At 32.4% G+C, this 24,868-nt stretch overlaps 1 protein-coding gene across 1 annotated transcript in view; it reads left to right on the forward strand.

Moving 5' to 3' along the window:
• Window positions 1–3,753: 3,753 nt before the first annotated feature.
• LOC118189891 (guanine nucleotide exchange factor DBS-like) overlaps window positions 3,754–24,868 on the forward strand; it is a gene marked incomplete at its 5' end in the record, with an annotated part of 97,301 nt that continues 76,186 nt past the window's right edge. The window contains 3 exons of the mRNA XM_085819701.1: window positions 3,754–3,881; window positions 20,036–20,126; window positions 20,248–20,361. Of these exons, the coding sequence (XP_085675827.1) occupies window positions 3,754–3,881; window positions 20,036–20,126; window positions 20,248–20,361 (333 nt within the window). The remainder of the gene's footprint in view (window positions 3,882–20,035; window positions 20,127–20,247; window positions 20,362–24,868) is intronic.

The raw sequence follows: 24,868 nt of genomic DNA on the forward strand, positions 1-24,868 counted from the left end.
ATATATTTACTAATATGTAAAGGATCTACAAAGAGAAAGTATATTTCGAAGTCCATTAAACAAAAAGGGGAATTGCTGTAAAAAATGGATAAAGGCATATCCTTTATTTCTCTAACCATTCCGAAATCTGTTTATCAATTTCACGCTGCTCTGCGGCGGCGAGGGGGGGGAAGCGCCGCAGCGCGCAATGAATTGGAAGTTGATCTGTCAGCACTATCCTTATCTTCAGAGCAGATGTTTTTATTTTATTTGGCTTATAATTCCTTACTAAATGTAGTATTTCATCTCGATGTACTCCGTCTTTGATATGATTTAAATCAAATTCCTCGTCATTATAATTTGCTTCCGATAGTGAAGAAAGTGACAGAGGTTATTGAAAACGAAAAAATTTCGATTGACAAATTAGTCGGTATTCTTGACACAGCAATTATAGGACTTGAACAGCAGAACTTTGTAACTGAACAAGAAATTATGTCTGTTTATAGAATTAAAGAGAAAGTATTATCACATAAAATGAAGCAACTTAAACAACTTTAATTGAAAGAAATGTTTAATAAAATAAACAAATAAATATTAAGCTTTTTTTTTTTTTTTTTATTTATTTATTTATTTCTTTTTATTTTGATACCCTTTAGATCATAATTGTTCTTTATTTCATAAATTACGGTTTCATATTTTTAATTTTATAACTTCTGCATGCCATCTTACCAGATTTAAACTGATGATCTATAATCCGGAATTGCCGAAGTCCCGACAAGTCTGGATTAATGACTTTTGACTGTGTAAATACTCTTGGCACAAGAACTACATCATTCCTTTCCCTAGCTTCGCCACTGCTAACATATCTCCGCTGCTAAGCCCACTTGCCTAAAATGACTTAGTATCCCTCTATCTGTGTATACAAGAATTATTGTAATTCATTATGATTAGATAAATGTCTACCTAAATGGCTTCGTATGTGTGAAAATAAAGCTTGGGACTTCTTCAAAATTCATTTGTGTCGCTCAGCCTCTTCTAGGTATTCACCATTAATTAAAATATATCTGCATATCTAAAGTTATGGGGCATGTTTAACACCTCTAGTCTTCTAACAGTTATGTGTTAAGAAATTCGTCATTCAAGAATAAATGATGTTTTCAAGAATAAATGATGTTTAATCAAGCTGGTCGTGTTTCTTCTAAAATTCCATCCGATCATTCACCATTCCATAATGTCTAAGCTGCAGTTTTTTTTGGCCATGACTAGAACGGAATTATTTTCATCTTCTGCCAAAAGTACAGCAATGTTAAAATTAACCCAGTTGAAAAATGACTGCACATTGAAGCTTGGCTCGGAATGTATTCTAAAGGCTAACTGCTGGCTGAAAATGTACTTTAGTAATTCATCTCGGGCTCAGTTCTCAGAAAATGAATACGTTAAATGCATATCTCTTCTGTGTGTGTGTGTTTCCCCAGGCAGAATATGAATGCAAATTCCTTCTGTTAGAAAGTCCCCTAAGCTAAGTTGGCATAATTGCTTAATGTAACTAGTAACCTCAAAGTCAGATCTACGAGCAATATTCACATTCAGTCAAATTTCCAGTTTATATTTTTTCATGTTAGAAAATTACCACTGCAAATACATTCTGATTAAACTGTTTCTTTCAGTACTTTCCTATTAATATTATTTCAGTGAAGTTTTGTCACAAAATTATGAATCATCATCAGATGCCATTTAATTCAAATGGAAAAGTCAGACTGCATTGCCAAAAATTTATAATTTCACTTTTTGGCATAAAGCAGTGGCACTTTAAATAAATAAACACTGTATGTAGTTTTGTTTTTGGACCCAATCTAGTAAAAATAAGTTTTAAAATTTGTCTGTTATTTTGCAATCTTTTTTAATATGTGTATTTTATGTTTTTGAATGCTATAAGTTTGCAATTTTTTGTTATGCTTACTTCGGCATATAGAGGTTAAACTGATAAAAACACAAATTACTTTTATATTTTTCTAAGATCATTTTTAAATTTTAAACTTTAATTTGTGTCTTGTCAATTCAGAGACAGGCTTTTTTTAGCTTATTTTGTTGCACCAATCTCCTGACGATATTGTAGCGAAAGATGTACGTTTCATATTTCATTTCTAGTTAAGACATATTTTGCCCCCCCTCTCTTGAAGTTTGCCATTATGCTTTTTGCCATTGGGCTTCTGGGTTTTTTGGTTTTGCATGTGATGTATTCCAGACTGAATACTATGTGTTGAATTTTAAACAAATTTTTTATTTTATTTTGCATTATTATCAACACTTGTTGCTGTTATCAGCATGAAATTAGATTAGGTTTTCAACTGCTTTTGCTTTGTATTTATTCATTCTTTATATAAATAGCTGCATTTATTCATTTTTTATATAAATAGCTGCACACTTACATGTGCTTCCGAACTTGTATATGAGCTATGTTCCGAATGAGCATTATCATGAATTTGTTTGTAAATATTAACTAGGCTTGCTATGCATACCTCCTAATGATGTTCATGAGATAAGAGGTATAAATGTTATCACATGAACAATTGAAAATACTAAAATAATGTATGTTTTAAATTTTAAATTCAGTACATTATAAATAAATAAAATTATTTTACTATGCAATATATACCTTGGATTATTGGATAAAATTGTCTTTGAGGCATGTCATAGGCGAGGATGCAGCTAGTAGATTTTTTTTTCCATGGGTTGGGTGAATCAGTGTCTGACCTGCCCTCTGAAAACTCATCAGTAAATAAAAGGAACATTTGTTATGAGGAGGCTGTATGAGAGGTGAAAGGAGTTAGCATGTTAGGTGGACCAAGAACACTGATTTCTGAAGTGTTTTTCTTAAGAAACTAAGTATCTAACTGGTCTGAACATGTTTTCATTTTCTTTTGTTGTAAATAAGATTATAGCACTGTATGGCATCATGTACACTAGATTTACCTTAGCAAAATCTCTCAGAATTTGGATCTTGACTTTCAAAAAATATGAGGCTCCAGACTTTTTTTTTTTGAATTTTTGAATGAAAGAAAGACATTTCACTCTTTGAGAACAGGTTTGTATATGCAGAAGTTTGTAGGGTGTGGAATGTCTGTATATGTATGCATGTATTCATACCTTTAAAATGCATAAGCAGTAGGACAATTTAATGAAAAAATATAAATTATAAGTGCCAATGCAATCTGGGATATGATGATTAAAAATTTATTCATCTAAATTATTTTTTTCTATTTTTTACATTCGCATAAATAGTGAATTAGTCTCACTTAAGAGAAATATAAGTAATAAATGTGAGAGAAAATATTTGGCAATTTTCAGAGATGATGCTAATAATAGGAAACTACACTTTTTTGGAATCATAAAAATCTATGGTGACAGTTCAACAAATGATGATGTAATACTGCTAAATAAAGTAACTAAAATTCTTACTTTAATAACATCTATAGATTGAAATAAATAAGAATATTTTGCTTTTTAAGTTAGTGAATGAATTTCGGGAACGTGTGTGATTGTGCGACAACACCATTGTTTGAAAGTACAAAATATGACTATTCAAATTAATGGGCTTTGTGTTTTAGATATTCTCACCAGCATATTAGAGATGCATAATTTTTATAATACTTTGATAAATCATTAAATTTAATTTTTAATAAAGCTGCATATATGTTTTGCAGAAGATGTTTCAGTTTGAAATATATTTCAAAATATGCTTTATTACAATTTTATGAATAAAATTTTTTTTTTATTCTTCTTTCAGGTGGCAGAACAGCTGAAGGTTATCCCATCATCATCTTTCCTGATACAGGAACTTTCTGGAGTCTTTCTGATGAAGACTACCATAAATTGATTCTGTACCTCACCAATGTGCCTACGTAAGCTTTCACAATTATGGTTTCTAAGAAAAGCTACATATGGTGATATGCATTTTAGTTGTTTACTTGTTTTAATTCTTTCAAATTTATTCAAAGACTTGCACATCTTCTTCATATATATATGTGTAATGCAAATCTTATGAAGATAGATTTGTTTGAAATAGTTTGACAAACTGAAGCAAAAGTAGCAGAATTTCCAGCTATGAGTTATTAAATTTATTTCCTCCTCTTCCTTCTAAATATCACATACTACACATATCACTTTTAAATATCTTTGTACACATTAAAGGAAGTTTGTTCTCTTGTTGAAGTTTTGAAGTTTATTGTTGAGGTGGGACTAGTAAAATATGGTTCTTGTTAATCTTCATTTCAGATTATTAAATACTTGATTAATAACACCCCCAGTTTCACCATTCAATAAAACTGCCATGTTTTTGGTGTACTTTTGAGTATAATTGCAATAATAAACACTTGTGCATGCATGTACACTCCCCCCCCCTCCCCCCAAAAAAATGGGTCATTTATATTTCTCCCATTCTACTTGGCCAATTTATGAAATTCAACTTGCATTTTTCATACCTCGAAAGCGTAGCTTAGGATATGTATTAGATATATATATAACATTGTTTTAATATTGGTATTCTGATACAAAATTGGACTTTTCCTGAAATGACTTGCCAATTTTTTTTTCCATATTTCAATTCTACAACTCAAATTATACCAAACTGCGAAGTTTTGTAAAAATCGCATAGACTATTTTTTTTTAAAATTACCTCTCAAAATCATGGCTCCTTAATGTTAATTGAATTTGATATATATTTATTAATATCTCTTTTTTATTAAACTTATTTGATTCTTTCTTCCAGAATACGAAATTTAGGGTTAATCCAAATAATTTGCTCATTTTTTAATATTTACTCTAAACATTTGTATTTTTAAATATTTTTATAAAATTTTCAAAAACATTTTTTGTATTATGACCTATAACATTTTTAAAATCATCTTAAAGTAGATATTTCTAAGCGTATCTGCAAAAAATTAGTTTTTTATTCAAAATTCCCTAAGGTATATATGAATTTACATTTTAGTGTATTTAATAAAAGCGATAATAACAAAAATGTGGTTTATGTACTTTGTTAAAATAATTTGAAAGAGTGAAATGTGGACCTTTTTTCCTCTTGTGCATCAATGGAAAAAAAGGAAAGTAAGTATGTTACTATATATTAAGAATTCTGCCAAGTGAATTATTCCTGACACAAACTAAAAAAATTGTGCCAAGATAAATTTTTGAATTTCTCCATAAATTTCTCTCCAGAAATTACAAAATTGAATAGCTAGGCATAAATTATCAAATCTATCTAGACATAGAATCAAAATTTATAAAAACATTGATATGTTATTTCAGAAAAAGTTCGATTTTGTGTCAAAATACCTATGTTAGAATAATGCTATATATAAATCTAATGCATGTGATAAGTTACACTTTCAAGACATGAAAAACGCAATTTGAATTGCGTGAATTGGCCCAGTAGAATGAGAGATACAGAATTGCCCCCCCTTTTTTTTGTGCAACGTACCACATTATGATTGAGTACATGGGGATTACATTTTACATTCAGTTGTCATTTTGCTAACAGTGCAGTTGAACAGCTGTAAAAATGTAAATGTCAACCATATATAGACTTTTGTTTTTGCTTATAACATTTTTTATTTATTTATTTTGTTATGTTATTATTTATCAAGAAAACAGTTCGTATGAGCCTTAAAGATAGTCAAACATATGGTTTTCACTAAGTTACAAATTCACAGTGAGTTGCCGACTTTTTATACGTGTGCAGATAGTTAGAAAGATCACGAGCAGGGTAAGCCAGTTGGGGGCTCCTGATGATAAAATTTATGGAGCTCTTAAGAAAGTGTTTAGGTACTTATGTGCTTATATTGCAGTTAGTGCTGCAGTGTAATAAATAATGAAATACACATAAGATTCAAAAGTATTAATAATTTAATGAAACTTTGATTTCATATTTTTATTTTTAAATATTTTTCCATTATTTCTTTTGCATATCAAGACTACAATACATTAAAATGAAAATTATATCAAAACTTGTGCATGCATGTAAACATTTGTATTTTTAAATATTTTTATAAAATTTTTGAAAACATTTTTTGTATTATGACCTATAACATTTTAAAAATCATCTTAAAGTAGATGTTTCTAAGCATATCTGCAAAAAATTAGTTTTTTATTCAAAATTCCCTAAGGTATATATGAATTTACATTTTAGTGTATTTAATAAAAGCGATAATAACAAAAATGTGGTTTATGTACTTTGTTAAAATAATTTGAAAGAGTGAAATATGGACCTTTTTTCCTCTTGTGCATCAATGATTAATATTAATTATCCTTTGGCATTCAAAATTAAGTATCCTTTGGCAAAGAAAAGTAAAACTTCAAACTGCTAAAATGTTTAATAGAATATTTTTAAATTAAAATAGTTCTGTATTAAATTATTAGATGACCCTTAAGTAAAAGGTTTATTACTTTTTTTCCTTGACGTTTTGCTGCCAAATTCATAAATTATTTTCGAAATATCAATATTATTCAATAACCATATATACTAGAACCATACAGTTTAATCTTTTTTCTTACATCATACTTCTTAAATAGTTTTTTTTTTTTTCACTCTTTTTAAGACAGAGAAAAATCTTTCTTCAGATGCATTGCAAATTGGAATAGTCAAACAGTTTTTTTTAAATAATTTTTACATTTAGAAAGATTGATAATACTTACCTCAATGCCTGATAAGGGAGAAATATGTAAAAATACATGACCAAAATAACTCTGTCTCCAACCTCTTTTAAAAATAATGAACTGTTCCAGTTCATCTTCAAAATGCATCATATCTGTATCATTTTTATTATCCTATACCTTCTTGCCTCCTGGAGCAATTTTTTGGCAGAGCTTTTTATTTTCTTGTCCTCTTTCTGGAAGTCAATTAACACTAGAGAAGTGCATTATCTAAACTCATCATAGAAAGGAGGCCATTGCCCAAAGGGTTGGACTTCTGCCTGTTGGTCCATGGAAAGTATTTTATTTCTCTTCACCACTTAAAGTAAAACCAATGGAAGCGTTCCTCTATCTGCCACCTGAGGACTCACTCTTTAGGGGTTACAGGCTTCCCCGAGAGTCGTCATAGAGTTAATAAAAATATGTAATCTAAGATGCAGATAATATATCAACAAACTATGTTTTGCTAAATATTCTGAATGGTTGGCAGTTAACTCCATTCAAATACAAACTGATTAGAAAAATCATATAAATATTCATTTTCAAAAAGTTGTATTTACTCTAGCCATTTCATCAAATTAAGCTCTTATTATTAAAATGCACTTAGAAAAAAAAGAAATACATAAACCAATAATTATCGGATAGTTTTCCACTGATTCAAAAGATTTGTAAAATACTTTTACTCTTTCAAATTACAATATTTATTGTTGCTTTCTTTGCTGGTGCCAGAAAAATATTACAGTTATCTTGCCAGCAATAGTCTGAATTCAAATTGGAAAATTACTTATCATTAGATCCCTAGCTATTGCAGTATCCCAGGTGATAAACATGCTGATTAGCTTGCTAAGGAGATTTGTGAATTGCCTCAACGATTTTACTCTTACCCTTTCAAAAGAGCTTTGTGCCATGATAAAAAGTAAAATAAAGGGGACAGTCAAAAATCTATGTAATACCTAAGCCACAAGAAAGGCCTGGAAAAATCTTCTATCTAGAACTATTCAAGACCTTCCGAGGCACCTTTGCGGTTGCAAACTTTAGACTCAACACTGCTCACAACTTTTTATATGGACATTTTGACCACATCGGTGTTGTTTCCTTTCCCGACTACCCACTCTGTTCTACAGGAGACTGTGTGAGTTTTAATGGTATCTTGTTGTGTCCTCATCTTCAAGGCAAACACTTCTCTGTTGCTGACTATTTTAATGTTGCTGAACTCTACTGGGCCACCCATGCATGCCATGCCTATTATAATGTCTTTATACTCCTGACGTTATTAACACGTTTTGTATTCTAAGGAGACTCACGTTGAGCTTATAAAAATGTATGTTAATTTTTTTTTTTTTATTTTTTTTTTTTTTTATTTTTAACACTGCAAGCAATTAAGGATCTGGTAGTGTCACTATACTTTAATAATATTAAAACTATTTAGTTTCTGATAGATGCATATAAAGGTGGATTGTATTTGTATATGTGACGTGGAAAAAGGATAGGTTGTTGAATTTTCTCTGGAAATATTAAAATTTTAATTTAAATGCATTTTGACTCCAAATTCCAAGATTTTCTCCCTTACAATCAAATCGCATTTTTTATATGCTATACTTAAAGCACTTAAGTGTTACTCTATGTTGTTTAAAATATAGAGTGTTCCATAAATTTAATTGGAAAACACTAGTAAGACAATGACCAGTTATAACAGAATTTTAGCATTACAGTTCCTCTAATTTGTACTTCACAACGATCATATAATTTTCAAACTGCTGTCACATCGCAAGACCTTTTAACCGGAGTCAGAGTTAATAAATATTTCATATGGGTATCTATTATTAGTTCTTTGCGTCCGAAGCGATCTTTTAATATTTTCACAGCCTTTTCGTAATTCTCTGCTGTTAACATCAATCCTTGTTTGCAGTTTCTGCATCAGAAGTAAGAATTGACTTTAAATAGTTAAATTTATCTACCGCATGTAGACTTTAGTTTTCGTGTACAGCTGTCTCAAATCTTGCCCGAAACCTGGGCCAATTTGGGGAGTTTAATTTTGTTTTGCGATTCAGTGACACTTCCATATGAAGTAGAATTAGTGCTATGTGGGTTAGTATCTAAATATCTTTTCGTGCGTAATTTCCAAACAATAATTTTACTTTTATACTCTTCTCTAGACATTATTTCATCTTCTAAATTTACTACATCAATTAAAGTTTCAATAACATTATCTGCTAAGATTAGTTCTTCTTTACTAATTAACTGAGCAACTGTTTCTTCAATTACATTTTTATCCCCCTCATTAGCAATTTCTGTTTCTATCTTATTTATCAGCCTCGTAACTACTGCTTTTATAGCAGATCATTTCTTTTTTAATTTTTCTAATCCATGCAAAATCTATTAAATTTCAGTTCAAATTCAACCCAATGGCCCCACGTTAGGGCGCCACAATATTGTTATTTATATCCTTATCGTTATCGTTACTTCTAACTTAATCAAGGTAAAACCAAACTGCTTACCTTGTTCCAATGGGTTCTGCCAGGGCCACAGGGCTGAAACTGATTTCTTCTGTGCATCTCTATCTTCAAAATCTTGAGAGGAATAATCCATAAATGATAAATACTTTCTTTACACAAACATATTTAATGAAGATGCAAACGGGTTACAGAATATTTACATAAATTAAAAAGGTTTTAATTTTCGCACGACGCAGCGTGCTACTTCTCAGTTCCGTGTTCTCGTGATCTCTAATCGAGAGTTCAGAGTTCGAGATGATATCACTCAGCCATCGGATCTCAGCAAGAGTTGAGTTGCAACATCCTCCTGCCCGAAAGGACAACTGCTGTAATTGTCCTTATTACATTCCAGCTCCACCGGATATAGTAGTTTCATTGGTCTTTTAATCGTATGGCCATTGGGCAAGCGGACAGCACAGGCTCTCACCTTGCCATCTCTCCCAGTAAAGACTTTCATTATGATGCCCATCTTTAACATCAGCCTTGGAATTTTATCTTCATGCACTAATACAATAGTACCTCTCTTCAAACAGGTTCCTGTTTTCGCCAGCTTGGAATGATGAGTAGATTTTAAATTCATCAAATAATTCTGCCTCCATTTTTGCCAGATTCTTTTTACCAGTATCTGTTGATGTCTAAATCGACGTGTAAGACTCTCCTTTGTTGAAGTTAATTTAGAGTTTCCTTGCGGCAATGATAGTAATCGTCTTCCTATTAAGAAGTGACCAGGGGTCAAAGATTCTGGCTCTCCTAGATCCGAGTATGTAAATGTTAAAGGTCTGGAGTTCAATATAGCTTCCACTTCTGTTATGACTGTCTCTAATTCCCTGAATGTCAAGGATGATTTGCCTAAGATTCTCTTCAGAACAGCTTTAAGAGACTGAACCATACGCTCCCAAAAACCTCCCCACCATGCCGCCCTCTCAACTATAAATTTCCATTTGATTCCTTGCTTAGAGAACTCATCGTGAACTTTATTGCTTTTCATCACCTCGTTCAGTAGCTCTAATTCTTTTTTCGCTCTTTTAAAGGTTTTGGCGTTATCGGTATACACTATTCGGAACAAACTTCTCGCTATGAACCGTCTAAATGCACGAAAAAATTTTTCTGTGGAAAGGTCAGCTGTAAGTTCTAAATACACGGCTCTAGTTACAGCACAGGTAAACAGTAAAACGTATGTCTTAGATAATTCTCTTCCACTTTTGACGTACAGTGGACCAGCGTAATCTATTCCGGAGTTTTCAAACGGAAAGGCTTCTCAGCATCTGTCTGGTGGGACAGGTGCCATATCTTGCATGACAGGTTCAGTTCAAAATATTTTGCAGACATTGCAATTGTACAGAACACTTTTAATTTTTCGATGAGCCTTCAGCAACCAAAATTTATCTCTTATCTGATTTAAAGTATCTGCTATTTCTCCGTGCCCTACCACCTGATGACTGTGAAGAATAATTAGATCAGTCAAATGATCTTTGTCAGGCAACGCGATTGGATGTGCTTGTTTGTATTCCAAATTTGAATTTTCTAACTGTCCACCAACACAAATTACACCACTTTCATCTACAAATGGACTGAGGGACTTAAGTTTTGATTTTGAACCCAATTCCTTGTTTTTCTTCAATGCCCGTACTTCATTTGTGAAATTTCGCTTCTGAACACATTTGATCCAATAAGTTTCTGCCATTTCCAATTCGGTAACCTGCAAACATCCTGATAATTTCGAGGTATTTTGAGCACTGTTGATGAACCTTAAGCACCACGCTGTAATTCGGTAAATTCGATGTAAATTGCTGTAATTTTTGGTTTTAAATAAATCTTTGGAAGGTTCGGTAACACACGAATTTATGAAAACTTCCTTTGATGTTTTTCTTTTTTTTCTTGGAATCTTCAATATTCTTTGTGGAACATAAATTCGGTTTTGGCCAGTGTTCCATGTCTTCCTTTAACCACGTGGGCCCTTCCCACCATATGCTATTCTGCTTCAGATGTTTGACATTTTCACCTCTAGTTAGCAAATCAGCTGGATTATGTTCACCAGGCGTATATCTCCAGTTCAAGACATCTGAATTCTTCTGTATTTCCTTCACTCTGTTCTGAACGAATGGCTTCCACCTTTTCACATCACTTCTAATCCAGTGTAACGTTATACTAGAATCAGTCCACATATATACAATCAAATCAATTTCCCGAAGTTTCTTTTGGATATATTTTGACAAGCGGGAGCCTATCAAGGCACCCATCAATTCCAATCTGGGAAGTGATAGGTTTTTCAAAGGTGCTACTCATGATTTTGATGCAATGAAACTTGTATGAATGACTCCATTTTTCGAATAACGAAAATACAGAACAGCCCCATAGGACTTCTGACTCGCATCTGTGAAACAGTGTAACTGTAGACCATCCTTTATATCCCTTTTCCCAGTACCTGCAAACTGATGTCTTGGTATTTCCAGATTAGAAATATGATCTAATTCATCACACCAGCATTGCCAATTCTTTCTGATATTTTCTGGTATTTCAGTGTCCCAGGCTATCTTTTGTTCCCATAAATCTTGTAATAAAATCCTAGCTCGAATGGTGTATGGATTTAAAAACCCGAGTGGATCAAAGAAACGTCCTACAAATCTCAAGATTTCCCTTTTAGTTGGTATGTTATTTATCCTTTTGGCAGCTTTTACCAAATCTTCAATTTCTATCAAAAATGTATCATTTGACCTATTCCATATGTATCCCAGTACTTTAGAACAAGTCGAATTGTGTAAAAAATCTTCTTCATTCCATACCCTTTGTAAATTCGTTTCATTCGTTTTCCACTTCTGCATGTTAAATCCGCCTTCTTTCAGTATGCTTTTAATATGTTCCGATTCCTCGAATGCTTCTGATTCTTCATCTGCTCCAGAGATTAAATCGTCAACATGCATGATGTTACTCGATGATGTTAGTTGATACATTTATATTTACCATATTGGCAACACCAAGTTCTCTCTTCTCTGTGTGCGAGATATGGATGCTGATATAATGTTGTGCACGTGTTGTTAAGTTTCAATAAAAAATGTGAAAAGATACGTTTCTTATTTTTTGACTTGCTTCTTCATATGACATCGATTTATTTGACATGGTAGCAGTTCTCGTGGTTTGTGAATATGAATGAAGAATTTAGTAGTTATAATTTGTTTTAAAAGTTACCTGTACTAGTGTAAAAATGGCATGTACAAGAAGCAACGATATCGGAATACCACTATTTGATGGTTCGGATTATTTTAATTGGAAAGTGCGTATGATGAAATTTCTTCAATTTAAAAAGTGTAAAGATGTGGTTCAGCGAAAAGTCAGTGAAAACGATGACTTGGAAAAATGGGAAGAAAAGGATATCCAAGCTACAAATTACATTTACGGTGCCATAACAAACAAACCGTTGAAATATATTCATGAGTGTGAGACTGCATTTGATATAATTACGAAATTTGATGCAATGTATTTAAAAACTTCAACAGCTCTACAAATTGTTTGTCGAAATAACTTAGAATGTGTGAAATTAAAAAATTATCCTGATGTAAATATATTTTTCGATGATTTTAAGAAGTATGTGAACGAACTGAAACATGCCGGCGCCACCATGACGGAACAAGAAAAATTGAACTATATGCTAAGAGCATTACCTTCAAATTACAGTCACATTGGTGACTTAATAGATGTATTACCAGAGAAGGACAGAACAGTCGATTACCTAAAGAGCAAAATCAAATCAAAATTACTTGAAGAGAAAAATGATTATGAAGATTGTGCACCAGCAGAAAAATCAAATGTGTTCAAAATCGAAACAAGCAAATCGGGTCCACAAGGGAATGTCTGTTATAATTGTGGAAAACCTGGTCACATTAAAAAGAATTGTTGGCATGTCCATCAAAGGAACTATCGTGGTAATGGCTCCGCTAATTATCGCAGTCGAAGTTCTTCAAACAATCGAGGACGTAGTTGTGCTTTTAGTGGACATCGTGAACGTGGAGCATACTCTAACCAGAGAATAAACACTCATCAAGGCAATAGTTTTCACACCACTGTTATTGAAAGTAACATGACAAGTTCCAGTGCAAATACTGTGACGAATAAAAATGAAATCGATTGGTTTCTGGATAGCGGATGCACAGATCACATTATAAACAGTGATGAATTTCAAAGAGCAAGTCACTTTGAAGGATCCTATTCAAGTGAAAGTCGGTGACGGAAGGATTTTGAAAGCTACAAAGGTTGGCAATATAATAGTTTCTTTTCCTGTATATAACTCTGAATCTATTGTAACATTGAAGAATGTATTTTATGTAAAAGAAATGAAAGCAAATTTATTAAGTTATTCGAAGATTACTGATAATCATAAAATAGTTTTCAAAGAAAAGTTTTCTAAAATATATGATGTCAATGGTTCATTAGTAGCAGTAGCAAAGAAAGAAGAAAGATTATATAAAGTAAAGAGTTATGTTAAAAATAGTAAAATATTTGCAAATTTGACCAACAATAAGTTAACGTTAAAAGAAAAATTGCACCGTTCATTTGGACATGTAAATTTTAAATATCTGGATATTATGTGCAAAGATCAGCTATTAGAAGGAATCCCTAAAGAAATAGAAACCGAATATATGAAGTGTGCCATATGTATTGAAAATAAAATGCGCAATTTACCATTCAAGAACAATAGAAGAAAAGCAGAAGATATTCTGGAGATTATACATACAGATGTAAATGGACCTCACAGAACAATTGGATGTAATGGTGAGAAATACTTTGTGAGTTTTATTGATGATTATAGCAAGTTGGCAAAAATTTATTGTATCAAATCTAAGGATCAAGTCTCTGATTGCTTAATTGAATATGTAAATGAAATTCAAAATTTAACAGGGAAGACTATCAAAGAACTAAGATGTGATAATGATAGTGAATATATCAATAGCAAGATATACAAATTTGCAAGAGAAAAAGGTTTCAAGATAAAGTCATGCCCACCCTATGTACACGAATTAAATGGTACTGCTGAGCGTTACAACAGAACTATAATGGATATGGCAAGATGTCTTTTAGCCGAAGCAAAAGTTGACAGACGTTACTGGCCTGAAGTAATTAAAGCTGCTGCTTATTTGAAAAACAGGACATTAACAAATACTATTGTAAAGAAGACACCATATGAAATATTTTTCAATAGGAAACCATCTGCTAATGAATTGAAATTATACGGAAGTAGAGTGTATGTAAGAATACCAGAAGAAAAGAGAAAGTCGAAGTGGGATAAAAAGGCTGAATTTGGAATTTTACTTGGGTATACAGAAGTTGGATACAGAGTTTTGATGAATAACAGAATAATAGTTGCCAGACATGTTGATATTATTGAAGAAGACATAATGTGTGTAGGTTGTGATGATGAAGATAAGAATGATGATACAAATAAGAAGAATGAACCTCAAGAAGTGCCGTGTGAATCGAGTAATGATAACTCCAAGGACAGTGTGATAAATGAAGATGAAACAAAAATTGGAATGAGACCAAGAAGGCAAATCAAACCACCAGTTCGATTTCATGAAGAATTCGGGTACTACTGTGTTAGTGCAAATTTTTGTGATGCTACAGTTCCAGGTAACTTTGAGGAGGCGACAACATGCAGTGAGGCTGGACATTGGAAAGAGGCAATGGACAGTGAAATGAACAGTCTTGTTAAAAATAACACTTGGACACTAGTGACTAAACCAGAGGATAAAGCAATTCTAGATGTGAAGTGGGTATTCAAAAGAAAACCAGGTAATGTTTTTAAAGCTAGATTAGTGGTTCGAGGTTTTCAGCAAAAAGATAGTATTGAGGACACTTACTCCCCTGTCATCAAGATGCAAACCTTAAAATTGTTACTTTCATATTCCTGTCAGTATAATTTAAATATTCATCAAATGGATGTTGAGACTGCCTTTTTAAATGGTTATGTTGTGTCTGAGGTTTATGTTAAACAGCCACAAGGCTATAATGATAATTCGAATAGAGTGTATAAATTAAAGAAAGCACTATATGGGTTGAAAGAAAGCCCTCATGCTTGGTATGAGTGCTTTAACGAGTATATTGAGAGTCTAGGATTTCGTAGAAGTAAATATGATTATTGTCTTTATGTAAAATCTGAAAATGATGTATTTGTATATATTCTTTTATTTGTTGATGATTTGTTGATATGTTGCAGATATACTTGGGTAATTAATGATATTAAGGAACAACTTCATAAAAAATTTAAAATGAAGGATTTAAATAAAGTAAAAAGCTACATTGGAATTGATATTGAATATGATAATGAGAAAAGTAATATCTTAACACTGAGTCAGGAAAATTATATTGAATCTTTAGCTAAACTGTATGGTATTAAAAATTCAAAGCTTTATGATACACCAATGGAGACTAATCTTAAACTAAGCCAATCTAATTTAAATCAAAATGTCAAATATAGAAATCTAATAGGAGCACTCTTGTATATTAGTCATGGTACTAGACCAGACATATCTTTCGGCGTAAATTATTTAAGTAGATTTCAAAATTGTTATGATGAGACACATTTCAAATATGCTTTGAGAGTTTTAAAGTATTTGTACTTAACACAACATCTAAAATTAACCTATAGTAAAAATCTTAAAACTGATATTATGAATTGTTATGTTGATGCTGATTGGGCAGGTGATATTGTTGACAGAAAGTCAACTACTGGGTTTGTTATTGAATTATTTGGTAATCCAATTTACTGGAAATCCAAAAAGCAAAATTGTGTGACAAAATCTTCCACTTTTGCCGAATATATTGCTCTATCTGAGGCTGTGACAGAAATTAATTTCTTGAAAAATGTTGTGAATGATGTTTTTGCTGATATAAGTCACCCCATTAAAAATTTATGAAGATAATTCAGGAGCTTTGGCCATTGCTAATTATGGGAACTTCACTAAAAATTCAAAACACATAGAAGTTCAATATCATTATGTTCACGAAAATGTTCAAAATGGAGTAATTGAAATTGTAAAGATTGATTCAGAATCAAATATTGCAGATATCTTTACTAAGTCTTTAGGAAAGATTAAATTTATGAAATTTAGAGAAGGTTTGAAATTGAAATAAATTTTGTATACTGTTCATTTAAGTGATGTTTATTTAAATATATTTGCTTGAAATGAAATAGATTTTGGTAATGTCCTTATGTAAACTAAATTGTGTTTAACTTTGATTTTAACATTCAAGTTAATGAAAGAAACTTTTTTTAAAAATAATTTGTGTTAAGTGTTGAATGTTATTGTTTATATCTATGCTTAATTGTAAATGGTAAAGATGAAAAGATTGCTTATATCTATGTTTGTTTGTAATTAGTAAATATAAATGTAAGGAGGCGTGTTAATTTGGTACATTTGTATTTACCGTATTGGCAACACCAAGTTCTCTCTTCTCTGTGTGCGAGCTATGGATGCCGATGTAATGTTGTGCACGTGTTGTTAAGTTTCAATAAAAAATGTGAAAAGATACGTTTCTTATTTTTTGACTTGCTTCTTCATATGACATCGATTTATTTGACAGATGAAAACACAACAATTTGATTTTATTGAATACATTAATTTCACTTGATGAGGAGATGCACCAAAGACAAGAAAATGGCAACATGGTTCCAGTGCCATGACAGTGTGACATCTGACACCATAGTCCATTCCCTAACTGTCTATTAATGACCTTTACCCTTGTTTGGTCCCTTTAGGGCTCATGAAATTGACCCTTTGTTGGTCGACTCCAACCCAGAAGATGAAATTCTGAAAGTCCGTATGAGGTCGTTACTAACCCCTCAGAAAAACAAAGTGTCCAAAGTTCTTTAAGTAAGTGCTGCTACACTGCGTGGCTGGCACGATGCATAATGACAGCATACACTGGGGATCAATTTGTAACACAATTTGAATTCAATTTTTGAGCTGTTTTTGAGTTAAATAGGCATGCTGATTTCAAAACTGTATTTAATTTTCTTCTACCACACCAAATTTTTTCTATGAATGTGATCACTCACTGCAGCATCAAGCAGGGATGAAGCAAGTGTCGTACCTAGGGTTTTCAAAGTTTGGAGGCAGTTGAAGGATTTCGTGCCTCCCCTCCTGTTTGCTAAGAATGGAAAATATATAATCCTAAAATTTTATAACATCAGTTTGGCTTCCCCTGGATGCTGTGCCCAGGAACCTCTTCTGGTCCCCCCTGCCCCTCTTTGTCCATGCCCCTGCATGGATCATAGGAAGTACTACTGCTCTACTATTGACTGACCCTGTTTAGAAATAAAGGAATATTATTCTGATGATTATCGAATTAACCCTAATGATGAAGATTTTGAAATTCATTAGGGATGAATCTATTCATTAGGGATGTGACCAGCATGAGTTAAATGATTTGTCATGAGATTTGGGGTTATCCAAAAAGGCTTCAGAGCTGTTAGCATTAAAAGTGCATGAGAAAAACTTGTTAAAGAAGAAGCTAAGGTATCCTACTTTTGCTCAAGGAACAGTGCATTTCTGCAATACTTTCAAAATGATCATTGATTTGTGTATTGTCGTAATGTACATGGTTTAATGGAAGAGTTGAGAATTCTAGCCTGCAATGCAATGGCAATTTTTTCATCAATAGCTTGAAACGGAACTTTCTTCCTTGCCCTCTTTCTTCCACAGTGGAAGTTGATTTGGTGCAATTCCAATAGGTCATTCAGTTTGTTTGTGTGAAGAATATGAAGACATAAATATAGAGCCTTTGATATGTTTCAATAACACATGCACTAATGAATCATCTGTATTGACCTTAAAATAGTCTCCTTCCTCCTTGGCCAGTAACATGGATATACTAAGTATCCTTGTTTTTGTGTGTTTGTGGGATAGTAGAGCTCGTGAGAAGCATTGGGTACAGTTCAATTGGCTGTCAAGATCTGACCTGAAACCTGGTGATCCAAACATTCTACATCAGCCACTTGTCAAGAGAAAGCCATATTTCCACCCCTACATATGAAACTGGTCTCATGGAACAATTTGTTAAAGCTTTGCCAGTTGAAGGAGACTGTTTCAAGTATCTCATTTGGACACTTCCTAGCCTGTCATTTGAAAAGGTAAAGGTTGGTGTGTTTGATGGTTCACAGATTCAGCAGCTCCTTAAAGATGAACGTTTCATTAGAATAATAACAAAACTTCAAAAGAATGGCTGGTTGGCATTCAGAAACCTTGGAAATACACAAGCACCGAATTATGGCAAAATTGTCCAGCAACTTTTTAGTTTTTGGAAAGCTTGCAACATGAGGATCAAATTGCATTTTTTACATAGCTAGCTTGCTTACTTCCCCAAAAATCTTGCTACAATGAGTGATGAGCAGTGAGAACAATTCCACAAAGATTTTAGGGTGATGTAGACACATACCAAGGTATATGGTATGTAGTACATATAATGACTGATTATTGTTGAAGCAACAGCAAAGAAGTGATTAAATACGCCAGGAAAATCCATAAACAAAAATTGTTACCTTAATATGTATGTTTACCAGCTGGGGAAAAAACATTACTGTTTGTTTGTATGAACACATGCTAAGTATTGCAAAACTTTTAAAGAAGCAGCTTTTATTTGGCAGCTGTTTCCAAATGGAAGATGACACTTCTGACATAACCATTGCTAATCCCATGGGTTGTATACCCTGACTTGGGTCTTATCATGACAGTAGCACTCTGGGGGAACAATAATTACAAACCTGGCAGTTCCAGAACCCAAGGGGGACGATCGTTTACATGATCAGACCGAGGAGGATTGGCGTAAGACGTTTAGCCGGGGGCACTGGTAGCTCGGCTGGTCTGAGTATTCTGGGTAATGTCCTCTGGTGACGGGCAGCCCACATAGTACTGGCGGAGGCATTATCGATGACCAGTCATAACAGTGTCCATAGTGTGCCTCCCCTTGGGGTGATATCTGAAACCTGTGGTTTGATGAGCGCCCGGTGCCCACTTTAGCCCTGGGGGTATAAGAGTTTGTTCGTTTCAAAGTCTGCACCGTGGAATTGAGGCCTCCAAAGCATAGCAAGCTGAGTTTGTTTTATATCTCTTCTTAGAGATGTAACTGTGGAAATGATCATCCCTCCCACCTAATACGGAGTTTTATCATGGATGTCATCTCAGTTACATTTTGTTCCAGGAGAGGTCAATTAAAATTGATTGATTGATTGATACCTATTGCTATTGCAACCTCTGTAACCCACAAGATTTTTAGTATTTGTGATTTATTAACTTAAATGATGTCATACAGGTATTTTGCAACTGATATTCCCTGAAAGTGGCGCAATTCTTCAGGCAGATATTCAGTATAATCTCCAGAAAATTAAAAAAGCAAGATTTTTAGCCCTTAGCTCGCTGCAACTTATTTCAAATTTACAGCAACTTAAATTAATTTTTTCTTGCATGGATAAAACATGCATAACAGTTTTTTCTTCATTGCTTTTCTGAGTGAGTTTTAAATGATTGAAGCATCAGTGCAAAATCCAGTTGTTTTGTAGCAGTAGTGAAACTGTATATGCAATTACTTTTGGGTACTTTTATGCTTTGATATTGATGAGATCCAAGAAGAGATTAGAAAATATTAAAACTAAAATTTTACCCAAAATGATTATTTTTTAAAATTTCTCTGAAATTAAAAAATTTTTATAGAATTTTTAAAAATGTTAATCTTGTTTGCAGCAGGAGATGATAGTTATCCAGATAGTCTTTGTAGAACATTATATTTTATATTAGACATAAATTGTGATGTTTAAAATTAAACAATATATCATTGCTTAGCTGATTTTAAATTTATAACAGAAAATTCTTTTACATGTTTAGGTTGCAAGATGCAGATTTAGGATTTGTTCTTGTTATTGACAGAAGGAATGACAAATGGAGTGCGGTGAAAACTGTCCTTTTAAAAATCTCGGTAATTTTTTTTTTTAAATTACAAATAAAATTTCATATCCCTTAAGTTTTTTTTTTTTTTTTTTTTTTTTTTTTTTTGTTTAACTAGTTGTTACATATATTGATAATACATTACTTTATAGGGGTATTTCCCAGGATTAATTCAAGTGGTATTTGTCCTTCGTCCACTGGGTTTTTTCCAGAAAGCTATTTCAGAAGTTAGTAATAAATTCTTTAGAGAAGAGTTTGAGTTTAGGGTAAGTACATTTACCATAATATTAATATTTATCTTTATAATATTGTTTGTTTTTTCCCTGTTGTTATAATAAATTTTTGTGTTAATTTAATCACAAGTATTAAAATCTTATTTCTGTAATTAATTAAATGAATTATTGAGATAAAAAGTCACAGATTTGAAATTTATAAGAAATGAAAAGAGATACAGAAACACACAGAACAAGTATTAATTTAGAAGTCAAACAACAACAATCAGCGTTATATTTTCAAATTTTCACAGGAAATTTGAAAATATAATGCTGATTTTTGTTATTTGACTTCTAAATTAATAAATGAAAAGAGGTTAATACCAACTAAATTTCTTTTTGCTGCTGTCATAGTATATATACACTTAGGGTTTTCAGTTACTAATTGAAAAAAATCCATGGTGTTTTTTCATACATCATGTGTCTGCTTTTGTAGATCTATTTTACTGGCAAAACTCAGAAAATAAGATTCAAGTCTCTTCAAATCTTAGTAATTCAAAAAGGTTTATAAAATATTTATCGTGTAGAATTATACTGTGCTTAATTTTATGTGAATTTTAATTGAATTAGAATTTTTTAAAATTATTGTTGAGAGGTGCAACTTTGAGAATAAACTTCAATAGAACTGGGAAAAGTGTTTAATAAGCATTCAAGGGGAATAATTTATCTCTAGTTTTTAATATTTTTGATTATCAAAATTTTATTCTAGGATTAAGATTTTTATTTTTTTTTTCTAAGGTACAGTATTATCATGAAGTTACATAGTAATTTATTTCAAGGTTACATAACGGGAGGTAAATTTTATCTATTGATACTATCCTAAAAGACATCACAGTTAATATTCTCTTAATTTAAACCTTTTAATTTTTTGTACCTAATTATTTGTACCTCATAAAGAAAATTTAATGTCAATAGAATTAAAGTTACTGACTGTGATATGGAATACTGTTATTAATACTTGCATATGTATATATTGTTACGTTTTTCTTTCTTCTGACACCAGTTGCTATGTTATTTTCTTTAACATTCGGGCAGGGTTCGTAGATTTGGAGTGAATAACGATGACACTTGATGAAGTATCAAAACACAATTTATTTACCAATATTTAATCAGGACAGCTCCAAAACACTTTTACAGTCTTCAAAGATCTACTATAAATACGCTGGCATGATCAGCGACACAGCCTTCAGATTATCAGGCTATCATGGTGGAGACAGCTTCACTGGAAAGCACTAGAGTTCAGCTTCCGACTCTACTCGGTTGTTCTCGGAACTCCACGTACTCTCTAGACCAGTGTTTCCCAACCTTTTTTGTGCTATGCCCCACCTAATCCTCTCTAAAAATTTTAAGCTCCCCCTACCATATACATAATTTTTAATATTTAAAAATTGAAATTTTCACGAAAGAAATTTGAATGATAGCTTTTAGGAAGAAATGACTACGAAATTTTATGAGCAAACACAGTAAGTGAACTTACTGTGTTTGCTCAAAACATGGAGAAATAAAATTCAAGAAAAACTGATTTTAGTAAAAGCTTTTAATTTTAAGTATTAGCAATTTTTATTATTTAAATTTAGCTAGTTCCTTGCACTTGATACTTGCTGCAAAGAAATTTTATGTCAGATTCCAATTTAGATAACTTGAGTCTCAAGTCTCCGAGTTTCATTATATCCAACCGATTTCTTTTCTTTCTTTCTTTCTTTTTTTTTTTTTTTTTTTTTTTAGCAGCAAATCATTTATGGCACTAAATCTGCATTCAGTAAAATATGAAGATGGAAACGGTAACAATAGTTTTCTTGCAAATTTTGTTCATTTGGATATCTGATTCTGTTTTCCTCACAAAGCTATGTCATCGCTCCTTTTATATTAAATAAAGTTTTAATTGACTCATCGTTTTGCTTTTTTGCGAGTTCTTCTTTTTACTACATATTTGAAATGTCAGCCAAATCCACTAGCATTGGCTGCATCATCCAAGTTAGAAAATCAATTTGTTTTAAGTTACAGAATCTTTTAAATCAGCCGATAAAATTTTCAGATGATCGACAATAACAAGTATAGTGGTAGTCGCGTCACATTTTTGAAACCAATGAGATTTTTCAAACTTTTTGTGGTAAATAGTATATGGCTGATAAAATTCAACAAAGATAATGAAACCAAATATCTTCCTTTTGCATCATAAGTTTTATTTGCTCCTTGAAGTTGTTTATTTAATATATTTAATTTTTCAAAGGTATCAGCTAAATAACTCACAATTGCCTTGTTATCATCCGTTAACGGATTTTTCATTTCAGGTTTGTCGCTTAAAAATAACTAAGAGTATCAAATAGTTCCATAAATCTTTCAAAGCAGTTCCCTTTCGACAGCCTTCTTACTCCAGTGTGAAGTACAAGTCTCATATAGTCTTCATTTTGTTCTTCATAAAATAACTTGAAAAGACGTTCACATTTGGCCCTAGCTTTAATAGCATTGATACACTTTATAACTAAATTTAGTACTTCATTTAGAACAGGCGAATTGTTTTTAGCTACCAGGTTTTCTCTACGAATAACACAATGCACAAGAAGCATTTCTGGATTCTCATCTTTTATCAATTTTAAGCAACCTTTTTTTCTTATTCCGTTCTTTACTTATTTTTCAACTATCATATTACGAGCACCATCTGCAGTACAAGATGTATTATAATTTAGCTTACTATAAATATCTTTGGAGGTAGTGGTGCTTTCTAATGATTTACAGAACATTTCTTCGGCAAAATCCCCTTTATGAATATATCTTACACAAGTTACAAGTACGGCCTCACTGTCTCTCAAAGTTGGTTCATCCACTTGCACCGAAGAAACTTTTCTTGTTTTCAGCTTTTCAACAAGTTGTATTTCAATATACTCACTCATTTAATCTTTCTTCTGCAAATAGTATTGTTATTTAGTGGCATAGCTTTAACGTCTTTGTCATCATTTTCTAGAACAGGTTTAAATGCTGATACTGTTGGCTTGATTCAATTCAATATAGTACAGCTTTTCCCAGATTAAGCGATGAGTAATGAAATTTGATAAATAGCCTCAAGAGCACAGTTAACAGTTGCATTATGAGCAGTAAACAGACACTTTAATATTACTCTTTTTTCAAAAATTTTCCTTAAAGTATGAAAATAATTCAAATCTGAATTAATATTAGCATTATGTTTCGCCTTCAAATGTGCCTCAAGATGACCTAGTTTCATTGATTTGTTAATCAGGCGTTATTGGCATAAAAGGACAAAAGTTGACGGTTTATGGACCGGATATGAAATCATATTTTAAATATGCCTCCGAATACTGACAAACGTTTTTTCTTGCTTGCACCCCTCATTTCACTAAGGGCTGAAAGAAATAAATATAAGATCAATATAAACAAAGCTGAAAGCAGCTACTGTTGCCATTCAAGGAAAGAATAATATACCGGTTGCCATTCCTACAGTAAAAAATAAAGTAAATTTGTTGACTGAAATGTGCGAAAAACGTCTGGAAAGCATAATGTGTCAGTTATTTAAATGTCTTTAAAAGAATTTAAATGTCCATGTCTACAGCAAGAATTCTTTATAAAATATTTAAAATGCACCACAATTTAAAAACTTTTTTTACGTATACTTTTTTTTTTCTTTATTTTGGGGAATAAAAAATGAAATTTCGAAAAATTTTGACTTCATGAAACACATTTAGAAAGTCCTTTGTCCCCTTAAACTCTGCAGGAGTCCATTTTCGAATTGCCTCCCTTAACAGTCACATTGCCCCCTTGTGGGGCATGGGTCCCACGTTAGGAAACATGGCTCTAGACTCTCCAAGCGATGCACTCGACGATACACAAGAGTATAGCTCTCGACTCAGCACAGTCTAAGACAAAACTCAATGATGCACTAAAAGACTCTCTCGATGCTCTTGACGACCAACTCGGCACTAGACTTCGAGACACTCGCTCAATGACTGACTATCAGCTCGCTAGACGAGGCACACACACTAACTGACTGCGGACCAGCAGGGTTCTGCTTGTGTTTGAGAACATTCTGGGCTAAACCGGTAAGACTAAACCGGTAAACCGTTCCAGAAGATTCTCCATCCGTCCGTGGTATATCACCAATTTTGTCACCAATTGGGCGATTTCTTGCCAACTGTGGCAACCCTTCCTTCCTTCCCTTGCCATTTATGGCAACCCTAAAACTGCTTTGTGGGCAAGCCACCTTACTGCGCCTGTAGATTTCGTAACACTATATTATGTCTATATCATAAATATATTCATATCATAATTATGAAACTAGTTGATGCGCTTGTATTAAAAAAGATTTTAGATGACTAAAAAACTCTTCCAAGTAAAAAAAGACCCTCTCTTTCTCTCTTTTTTGTTATCCCTTATTAACTTTTCATAGCAAGTAAAAGTACTTTTTATTCCTTTTCTGATAGTTATTAATTGTTCCTTATGTGAAACTTTTTAAAAAGTGCATTATTTAATGTAGGCAAAGCACACAACA

The sequence above is a fragment of the Stegodyphus dumicola genome, chromosome 6 (genome assembly GCF_044657685.1).
Source record: "Stegodyphus dumicola isolate Sdum_Otavi_A_Nest chromosome 6, ASM4465768v1".
Taxonomy (NCBI): Eukaryota; Metazoa; Arthropoda; class Arachnida; order Araneae; family Eresidae; genus Stegodyphus; species Stegodyphus dumicola.